Source organism: Daphnia pulicaria, chromosome 1 (assembly GCF_021234035.1).
Source record: "Daphnia pulicaria isolate SC F1-1A chromosome 1, SC_F0-13Bv2, whole genome shotgun sequence".
In the NCBI taxonomy this organism is placed as follows: domain Eukaryota; kingdom Metazoa; phylum Arthropoda; class Branchiopoda; order Diplostraca; family Daphniidae; genus Daphnia; species Daphnia pulicaria.
Genome location: NC_060913.1, coordinates 8,214,571 through 8,225,012, shown reverse-complemented (window position 1 = coordinate 8,225,012; position 10,442 = coordinate 8,214,571). Strand labels below are relative to the sequence as shown.

General features: G+C 40.3%; 3 protein-coding genes across 4 annotated transcripts in view; all 3 read right to left on the bottom strand.

Annotated features, from left to right (window-relative positions):
* LOC124349445 (endocuticle structural glycoprotein ABD-4-like) overlaps positions 1-10,442 on the bottom strand; it is a 152,525-nt gene that overhangs the window by 95,620 nt on the left and 46,463 nt on the right. The gene's annotated exons all lie outside the window — the stretch shown is intronic.
* On the bottom strand, positions 6,295-7,162 carry LOC124349664. The gene is made up of 5 exons (XM_046800440.1): positions 7,084-7,162; positions 6,838-7,009; positions 6,692-6,764; positions 6,540-6,613; positions 6,295-6,449 (listed from the first exon to the last, which is right to left on the bottom strand). Exons 1-5 carry the CDS (start codon positions 7,101-7,103, stop codon positions 6,393-6,395), a joined length of 396 nt encoding a protein of 131 aa, XP_046656396.1. The 5' UTR covers positions 7,104-7,162; the 3' UTR covers positions 6,295-6,392.
* LOC124349763 lies at positions 7,376-9,797 on the bottom strand. 2 transcript variants are annotated; one of them, XR_006920314.1, is made up of 3 exons: positions 8,168-9,493; positions 7,803-8,093; positions 7,376-7,702 (listed from the first exon to the last, which is right to left on the bottom strand). XR_006920314.1 is itself a non-coding variant. In XM_046800601.1 (3 exons), the coding sequence occupies exons 2-3, from the start codon at positions 8,047-8,049 to the stop codon at positions 7,593-7,595; spliced, it is 357 nt and encodes a 118-aa protein (XP_046656557.1). In that variant the 5' UTR covers positions 8,050-8,093; positions 9,595-9,797; the 3' UTR covers positions 7,376-7,592. The 2 variants fall into 2 exon arrangements, 1 of the variants encoding a protein (XP_046656557.1); XM_046800601.1 differs by lacking the exon at positions 8,168-9,493 and adding an exon at positions 9,595-9,797.

The following is a 10,442-nucleotide window of genomic DNA, read 5'->3' as shown; positions in this document are numbered from 1 at the left end:
AACTACTGCAATGCCCACTGATTAACATAGGGATTTTACAATCACTCAAGGTTCAACAGAAATCAAATTTTTCCTGCTTTGACATAACAGATGTGTTCAAATTTGTAGAATAGATTGGATTTCCACGCTTGGAAGCAAATACTCAATTAATATCAAACTAAGATTGTTACACAGGTATAATACGTTATAAACTCACGGCGCTCACGGTATGACTTTCGGCGATTCGATTAGATTTTAAGATGTGAAATTTAGCAAATTATATCAACACTTGCACCACGTTGACGAACTGAGTAAACGAGGTCGAGGCTCGAGACTAAATCCCAAATCTTTTTGACGATATTTTTTTTTACGATATCCATATTATCGAATGAACATGATTAGAACTTGTCAAGTTTAATACAAATGCAAGAAAGTCACGTGCTTTTTGAGGAATATTTATAGTTTTGTATCGAAACCCACTTGACTTTTCCATACGTTGCTCGGAGTCCACACGACAGACGACTCTGACAGAGATAATAGAGGAAAACTGAAAAGAAATGGCGGCCATCATGGATCATTTCCTCTCCCTACCCCCAATTTTTTATGGTTACCCTTCCTTTGGCAGAATACCCGCGAGTTTTGAAATAAACTTGGGAGATGCATATTTCTTTGTTTTTTAACACAAGTGACATTAACATTTAACGACTTATTTCTTGGCATATTATAATAAAAATAAAAGACATCTTGCTTACATGATTCCAGCCTCCAATTTATTTCAAAACTTGTTGATTGTTTCAAAAACGATGTTGGACACCACCACCACCCAGTAACCGACACATTCACTCATTAATTTTAAAAACATCTCGTCAAAGAAAAAAAACAATTAACACCCGTCACCACTATGAGTACGAATTCAGTGGGAAAATAATTAAAATAAAGATCGACATTGTCCAGTTGCTTCGTTAAAACGAGTCGAAGGTCCGCAACTGGCCGCCCGACTGTCATCAACACACGAACCCGAGGCCGTCAAGAAAGTGCCAGCTGGGCAAGTGACTAATGGAGGCACCGGAGGAAGAGATCCACCAGCACCGGAATCAGACCTGAATCCGTGAAAAAAAAGTTGATGGTGAAACAGAATAAACCTAATTAACTTTAAGAAAATGTAATTGCCTTACACTAACGGATTAGCGCATTTGAAATTGTCGCCTTGTCGAGCTCCAGTGCGACAAGGATGAAGGAGTGAATCAGGTAAAGAACTGGGCAATTGAAGAATTCCCGCAGTGTCTTGTCTCTCGACTGGTTCCATTTAATACCTTCTTTGCAATAAACTGATGCTGATTAAGTACTCGATCCAATTAATCCGCTCACTGATGTAATCCTGTGAAAACAATTGCCTGTTTTCCGCACCACCAGCCAATTCGTTTTGTTGAGATGAAGAAGATTCCGGAGAGAAAGGATCCACTACGCACTGCAATTTTCGTTTGAATATGTCGTAACCCAACAGTTGAGTGGATGAACAAGGTCCGCGTGAACCCAGAGCGAAACAAGTTCCTTTCTCATCCGGAACTAATTGCTGGAATCGTCCGTCATCGCCTCCATTAATCGACTGACATTCAAGTGGTTCGCAATTCAGTCGACCGTCCTCAGTTATAACCAACACTTGGCGATTCGGGCAGGAACCTAAAAATCAACGTGTGTTGTAATTAAGGCAAAATGGATTCATATTGAATTAGAAATTACCTTGAGAGAATAATGAAACGCAATCGTCTTTTGTGCTGTCTGGAAATGGATATTGTCCGATGGGACAATCGCAAATCGGATCTCCATAGGCCGTGTAATAAAGGCGACGACCTCCTTGACATTCGAGGGGATCGTTGACGTGATGACAGAGGCCAGTCCGGCCAACGAAAACTCTTTCTTCCTCACAGAGACGCAAAGTGCATCGACCCTGTTATAAATTTATTTAAAAATTTATTTGAACTTTGAACAAATATTAGAAATGCTCTACTGACCTGTAATGAAATGGGGTCGACTGTAACCCAATGAGTTTGATTGCAAGGTCCTCTGCTGAAAATAGGCTGACTACTTCCGTCAGGAAATCGAATGGAACTGTCACCACTTCCGTCATCCGGAAAACTTAATCCGACAACTGGAATCGGTAAATTATTTGCGGGGGTTTGATTTGAGTTTTGTGCCGGTTGTTGATTTTCAGTATTGTTGTTGTTGTTTGTCTGGTTGTTATTGGCGACCACCACAGCTGCCACTGCAATTCCGGCCGCTACACCTCCGCCAACTCCAACGCCGATTGCGGCAACTCTTCCCGCTGCCGCAATAGATGTTGATGCGAGGCTGCAATCGATTAGCAACTTTTCACAATCTTTGTTATCGACAGACAGAAATGAATAAGTGCCATAAACCCCTATAGTTCTTGTTATTAATGCTACAAAATCAAAGGATGTTGTTGAACCTGTTAAATATTTGCTAGCCTCGTAAATGGAAGTTCGAGTACAACTGCAACCACCAAGAGCACACGATTGCTCAGATGTCAAGCAGGTTGTTATACACCCCTGAGCAACAACACCTACAATATTACAAACGCATCCTGCCGCTTGTCGCCCGGATAATTTTAAAAATGTCGGGACATTTAATATTTCTTCCATGGAACTTTCAATGCCAGGTGGGTCAAGTGAAGTGTGTTGATGCAATTCACTTGTCTGCATGTCGCTCAACTTTGTTTCAAATTCATTCTGATTTCTTTCTTTAATTAATGACATTCGTTGTCTTCCTTTTCGTTTAGCATAAGGACTTCGTACGTATAGAAAATCACCATATTATTCGGATGTTGCATTGTCCACTTGGCTGTGTTTTGCCTTAATTACGGCAATTCCAACAGCTCCAGCAGCCAATCCAACCGACAAGGCAGCCACATCTGCCGCCGGTTGCCTTGCCTTGGCCAAAGTATCAACTGCATTGCATTGGCTCTCGAGTATTTCACATCTTTCTTCATCAATTTGTGAGTATGTCCTTTTTAAAATGGTAGAATACTTTTTGTTGGTTGAATCGATTATAGAATATGATGAACCAAGTAGAAAATCGAACTTTGAACCAGTAAAAAGAGAATAAACAGCCATGAAGGTGGTGGTCCGGTAGCAGGTTCGTAAGCCGGAACACAACGTCTCGCTGTTTCTACAAGTTTTGCTACAAGCTCGTCCTATCGTCCCCGCTGATGGACTAGGGTCATCGCAAGTACATTTAGTTGTCACACTTGTAACCCCTTGTTGACCACCGAATAGACCAAACAGATCAATTATGGAGAACTTTTTCAAATTCTTTTCTTCGACGATTGAACTTTCTAAAAATGGTCTGATTTCACCAAACGAAGAATTTAATTTCAGCAGAGATTCAAAGTGTTTTAAGTTCTTCGATGTACGTCTGCTGCTATTATTAGAAAGCATACCGTCTTCATTTCCGGTTCTATAATTAATATAATTTGCGGCGATGAAAAGTTTAGCGGCTGCTCCCATTCCAGACGATAAAGCCGCAGCGGCCAGTCCAGCTGCAGCGCCGATCTTGGCCACAGCGCCGATGGCGGACGATGCGATGCAATCGGCTCTCAACTTCTCACAATCTTTGTTATTGACGGACAGAAATGTTTGTGTAGTTAGTTCGCTATTGCTTCCGGTTGGATACAAAAATGCATTGAAAACGGATGTCCGGGTGCAAAAATTATTGCCGCAAAGTCGTTTTGATGACAGACAAGTCGTTGTACATTCCTGCTGGAATAATAATGGAATGCTGACACTACAACTACATGTTCCTTCTGCTGGTTGTGCTACTCTACTGAGTGCAAAACCAAACAAACTACGGGGCATCGCATCGAATTGCTCATCGATTGGAACCATCGAACTTTTCAAATTTTCGAAATAACTTTTGGATATTCGACCAAACTTCTGCGAATATTCTATTTCCGAATAATATTCTTTGTATTCCTCTTCTTCCTCTTCATTTGGTTTAGTTTTCTTGACCACTGCAATCCCAACCGATAAAGCGATGGCAGCCCCTGTACCTAATGCGCCCGTTACTTTGGCCTGCGTTAATGCGGTTGAAAGGATGCATTTGCTTTCGAGCAATTCACAATCTAATTCATCAATTTGTACCCTCTGGATGGTACTTACAAATGAAACATCTGTTGTCGTTTGCCCTAGAATTTGTGATCCAGTAAAAAGAGAATACAGAATCGACAAAGTCGTCGACCGAGTGCAAGTCTGGCCATAACACAACGTCTCCGATGTCAAGCAAGTCGTGGAGCAAATGCGTCCAGATATTTTTTTTTGCGGGTTGGGATCAGTGCAGGTACATCCCGTATTAGTTGTCGCCAATACCTGTCGATTACTTAATAAACTCAGCCAAAGTTTCGGTACTGGGGGGATTTTCAATTCGCTTTCGGATGATGGAACGATCGAACTTTCCAACGGAGGTAAGATTTCCTCGACACTCGATTTCCGCACTTTCAATTGATGAGGTGTTGATCTCTTTCCCAGTTGCTTTTTCCAAGGATTGTCAATAACGTCAGTAGATAATTTTAATGATCCTTGGGACTGACGGTGGTGGATTCGAATGGGGTCACTAGTGATTTTGGAAATAAAGGCCAATGGAAACAGCAAGAGAATACAAATGAAAAGTCTGAGGTCGCAGGTAATATCCATTATGCCTAAGATTCTATAGTTCTACCGTTCAATCTGAAGTGGAATCCAACACGTAAACAGACCAACTTTTCGTGCTGGTACCAAAGAGTTGACTATTGCGAGTTGTCGCTGTTTGTCGTCTATTTATAGTTGGCGGCACAGCACTGACAGAGCGTTAAACAGAGATTAAACAGAGACAGAGATGCATTATGCCTACAGGCCATGCTTAATGCTCACTTACGGGCCCCTTCAGGATGCCTTATTCTAATTCGAAAAGGAAACTGGACGATTAAAGCACTGAGCGATTACAAAAAAAGAGTTCCATTTTGCTGTTTCCACCGAAACGCGACTTTGTACCAACCATGTCTGAATCAATTTTCAAAAATCGAAATGAAGTCATCACCTGAATTGAATTAATTATTCAAATTAAACGAAAATCTTCAGTGCGTAGAAAGTTGCAGGCTATTTCGGTCGCTCTCCGCAGGCTATTTCTGAATTGACAAATGACAAACCAACGAAGCATAATTTAAAAAAAATAAATCGATTAGTTTAACATACCACAATTAACCGAGCCGCGGCTATGGGGTTCTCGTCAGCAGCAGTGTCTCGAGTGTGAAAACCCCGGAGTGCCATTATGCATCGTGATGGCATCCAGTTCGTTGGCCCGAAATAACAACTGAACTCGGAGAGCTGCTCAGACCGCAGAAATCGCGCAGCACATCAGCAGACCAGCAACGAAAATTCTAACCGGAGATATTCATTTGTCAACTGATTACGATTTAATGAAAATTAATAGAGAGGGACATACCCGCAGTAGAGTGAACGACGCATCGTGAAAATCGGCGGCAAGTGGCTAAAAGGAGTAGCAGTTGACGGCTGGAATGGTGCGCTATTTATATCGCTGGATGATGGAAATCCAGATTTAATTAATTCATTTATAGTTCCGCTTTTGCGTTGATAGGTTATACGTTAGAAAGGAAATGTTTCCGGTAGAATAAAATTGTGTCCAAATTGTGTCTAAGAAATGAATAAGAAGGGTACAACATGGTACAACATTAAATTAGTAGCTATAGGATCGATTTCCGATCTATATATTGAATGGTAGCCCCATGCACTAGGCCTACTACCTAAAAAAAAATTTACCATTGGCCAGTGGTGGGTGTAATACCCACTGATGGAGAGAATGGAGAAAAACAATGAGTTAATTAAAGACAAATTATGCAATTACCTAAATATTATTGTGATCATGTCAACACGGTCTTGACAACGTGGATATCAATCTCTTATCAGACGGTAATCCGGTCTTCCATCCAATTCATTAATAATTAAAATGATTATTGGCTTGCGCAACCTGATGGAATCCGGTTGTGTTCTGTCCCCCTAAACTTGGAGTTTGCTATAAAGACCGGCTCTCTCAGGTGAAATACCATAAGAACTCAGAGAACAAACATCTCTTCCCTGATGGCAAAGGGAAAATCCAGTAAAATTCCTTCGGTAATTCCGGAAGGATCCGGATGCGTTCAGAAATCGCCCTACGAAACCACATAATCTAATTGAATGTGAAAGATCTAACAGCAGTCATGTCTTTCGACCCTTTTCCACGTTAACCCAACCAGCGTAACTATTCACTTTTGGATAATCAATTTTGATAAATAATTTTATTATTCAAGGATAAATTTGCTCATCACCATCCATTGTGATTTGTTAAGATTTAACGTCAAAATCTAATTATCCAATCGAAATACAAGCAAATGCGAAAGCTTTAATAACAGGGCAGCCGTATTTGTGAAAATAATAAAAGAAACGCGACTTAGTAAAAACAACTAAATAATCCATCGAGTTTCTATAAATGAACAACGTGCTGTTGGATTTTACCTTGACTGCATTGCGGACTTGGTTCCAGTCTATTTGGTCCAACTCTTCGTTGTCCGAACGTCCCACCAACATCACTTGAATGAATCAATTTAAAAAAAATCAAACTATAAAGTCATCTCCGGAATTGAATCAAAACTATTTGAAAATTATACTTTCACCAATATCTCCAGTGCGCAGAAATTTGCAGACCACTGCGGTCGCTCTCGCAAAAACACATCCGTATCTCTAAATTGACAAATGAAACTTTAAAACCAGCGAAGAATATAATTTTTATATAATCGAATAAGTTTCAACATACCGCAACCAACCAAGCGACGGCCAAGGGGTTCTCGTCAGTATCTTCAGAGTCTAAGTCTGTACTAGTGCCATTAATATTCCGGGCCAGTCCGTTCAGTTCGTTGCCGATAACAGCGGAACTCGGAGCTGCGCAGACGGAAGAAATCGCACAGCAGCAGACCAACAACAAAATTCTAACAGATAACAGAAACAAATTAGTCAATGGTCATCTTAGTCAAACTAATTAGAAATTAACAGAGTTATTTACCCGTAAAGTGAACGACGCATCGTGAACACAACAAGTGGATAAAAGAATAGAAGTTATGACAGCTGGACGATTTGACTATTGAAACGGCGGGCTATTTAAACCCCTGGATGTCTATCCAGATTTTCACAATGGCCATGGATCCCATAGAAATCTGTTTATATATTAGACACAGTTGTTAAGACTGGTGAGTGTCTATCATAGGACTAGTGCAAATATTCCAATTACCTGTTGGAATATCTCTGCAACAACAAATTCTAAGCGTATTTGCTTACTAGGTATAACTAACTCTATCTACATACTAATTTTGTTTATTCAGACGTACAGGTGCATGTCATGAATATTCAGGTACAATCGATTATTATTTTGGACGAATGAGTTTCATAAAATCAGCACGGCTGTTTAATCGTCGAAACAGTTAAAAAACAGGGCGATACAATTTGCATTCAATTTGTGGAAATTTAAAAAATTAAAAATTAAACCACAAAATGAGTTGCCGCGATACCCTTGGCCTAATCATTTTGATTGAGCCAAACGTAGACGCACTCGGTCATGCTGATGACGAAAGCTCGTCGAATCAGGTCGACTGGAAATTCGGTTCCGGCTTCCAGGATGACGGTGGCTGGAAGGATGGAATAAATCGAAAGAAATAATTTCAATATTAATTTTTGATTTCATCCAAAAATTATAAATGTTGTAGAATGGATGTTAAGATATCTCACCGATGCTGGAACTCGGCCCGGGCAGCATGCAGAAGATGGATAGGAGCAATTCCAGTTTGATCCAATGTTTGCCGTCTTGAACAAATACCTCCTGGACGACGATCTTGTTTTGATCTGCATCGGCAACGATGGCCGAGCCGCCGGCGTCAAACGGTTTCTCATCCTTTGAGAAAAACGTCCGATCGAACTCGGAGATCAAATCCTCGCCCTGCTTTCGAAGTTGTTCGTTCTGCCTGATGTCCAGCATTTTCCGGGCGCCTAATATCGTCCAGTTTGCTTGAGTGAATTCTCCTAATGATTTAAATCAAAAACAAATTCAACAATTGAAACAATCGACAAACGAATCAAAGTCAAATGAATCTCACGGTATAAGATGGCAGAGGAGCGAAAAATCAAACGCGTTAATTCTTGTGCGTAGACTCGAGTCGAATGAAGAAGATGAAGTGTAGGGGCGTTAACCTATATAGGGCTTTGTAGGGATGTAGGCCAAAGACCTTGGAATAGACGACTGGCCAACGACTCTCGGTGCACTTGTTCTTTGTAGGAAGTGAAAGAAAAATGCTACTTAGGGTGCATGGCTTCCCAGAAAAAATTGAGGTTATATCCAAAATGCCTTTGTTTGTTCCTGTTCCCAACAGATTGCCAGTGTTGTTCCGAAGACAAAGGAGATTGTATAAGCACAACTGAAATCAAATCTTACATACATGATTAGATTTGCTTATAGCGTTTTTGCTTATCGCGTTTGAAATTGGCGCTTAAAGAAAACTATAGATCATTTGACAATGGCATTAGCCAGTAAATGTGGCGTTTGAACTGGAATCTGTTAACGAAAACAAAATTGAAAGCAGATGTGGGTTATAAGAGAGGGGAGAATGAGAAATATCCTAGCGGAACTAATTGATCCAGGTGAGAAAGGAGAAACGCTTTTGAATCAACACTCGCCATTGCGGTGGTAGTATTGGAGCTTTACAATATAGTTTTAAATTATTTAAGAACCAGTTAATAGGATTTGCGGCCACCAAACCTTTACACAACTCGACAGTTGCAGAACCAAACGGTTGGATTGTCACGGGAGGATCAAACCATCAAACCCAGTGGAAACAATTGATTCTTTAGTAAATGGTCTAATAACCTTAGAAATTGGTTATCCACATCAATTTGCAGATTGACAAAGAAACGAAAAAATTAAAGAATTTTATTTAGCACCGGTATGCAAATAATTTTGCCACTAACATACGCACTGTGAACTACTGAAACCAGAACGGCAGAACGACAACTGAGTCGACGAAAATGACAATCAAGGCCATGATAGTTCGTTGACCTTACGTAACATCGTCGGAGATTATGTAACGCCCCTTTTTCTGTAGCATTTTGCTAACCTCTCTTTATAATTCTTAAATGTTTTCTAATTTTTCTAATGGCGATGGATAATAACGTAATTTCCTTATCTCCAACTCCAATTAATTATTTATGACGGTGCATTGTGTACTTATTTTTTTCCCTTTATTGTATAATTGATTTTGATGTCACCGTAGTTTTTATGTGGGTTTTTATACATCGCGCATAAACAGAAATTTGGGAACTTGGATAATATCGCCATCTAGAGATAGAAATTTGAACAACTACATTCGCCATCTAGCGATCATTTTTGCTATTTTTAAGAAAGATTGAAAAACAGAAACAAATAGAAGATTCCGATTGCTTTGTTTGTTTGTTTCTACTCTTAATTCAAGTAACAAAAATATCACGTAAAATGTCAATCTATTTAGTGTTTGTACTTAGAAGAACCTACCTCGTGGATCAAATTGACTTTGGATGGCAAACTTTTAATTGCCAGTCGCTTCGCCAGACGCCGGCTGGACTGCCTAATAGATTGTCTGGTAGTAAGTCTTAGACTCTTAGTAGTGGGGTGCCCATTTTATGATTGTAACTTTCCCAGACTTACGTCGTCTGTATGCGAGTTTCTATTCAAGAGTCAAACAGAGTCCCTCAAACTTACTTGTGTCTGTCTGTCTGCCACAGAATCTTCAGCCCAACTTCTTACGTCAAAGTGTCTGGTTGGCCCAACCCACTTGTGAATGCAGCTCATCAACGATTCATGCCAAACTTTTTTCTCATTCACCCTGGGAAGAGGGGTTCGCTGTTTCAACTTCTCCAGTCAATTGGTGTAAACGTGATGTTTCTATCCCTGGTATGGCAAATGGGTAGGGCTTATTTTTACAACAATTCACCCTTACATTTGGTTTTTTTCCCCCCTCTTCATTCAGAGGCCTTTTAAACTAAAAGACGAAAGGGGGGAACAAACGGAAACGTCCGTTATAGACAGAACTATAGGGGGGGGGGCCATATCGTAAACTGACACCGATCGACCATTGCGTGACGTACACAACCGCCAGCTGTTATTGTGGAAAACTTGAAAGGAAAAGACCAAGAAAGAATTCTTCCCCCTCGACGAATTATTTCCATGGCTTGTCCATTTCTTATTTTTTTTAAAGATAATGCCTTGACTTTTTACAGTCGTGTGTTGTCTTGGCCATCTGGACACGCGGGCAGGAATTTATGAAAGAATAAATTAGAATCGAAATGACATTCTGTTTATCGTCTCTCGACACGACTGCCACTTAAGTTTTATTGTTTACA

What these genes read in the sequence shown, in the direction of transcription:
- LOC124349664 (XM_046800440.1), bottom strand. Translation starts at nt 7,103, where the DNA reads ATGCGTCGTTCACTTTACGG. An exon ending in CACTGGAGATATTGGTGAAA is followed by an intron (nt 6,614 to 6,691) that starts GTATAATTTTCA and finishes GATTCATTCAAG; the next exon opens with TGATGTTGGTGGGACGTTCG. An exon ending in AAGTCCGCAATGCAGTCAAG is followed by an intron (nt 6,450 to 6,539) that starts GTAAAATCCAAC and finishes TATTATTTTCAC; the next exon opens with AAATACGGCTGCCCTGTTAT.
- LOC124349763 (XM_046800601.1), bottom strand. Translation starts at nt 8,049, where the DNA reads ATGCTGGACATCAGGCAGAACGAACAACTTCGAAAGCAGGGCGAGGAT. An exon ending in CGGGCCGAGTTCCAGCATCG is followed by an intron (nt 7,703 to 7,802) that starts GTGAGATATCTT and finishes CCATCCTTCCAG; the next exon opens with CCACCGTCATCCTGGAAGCC.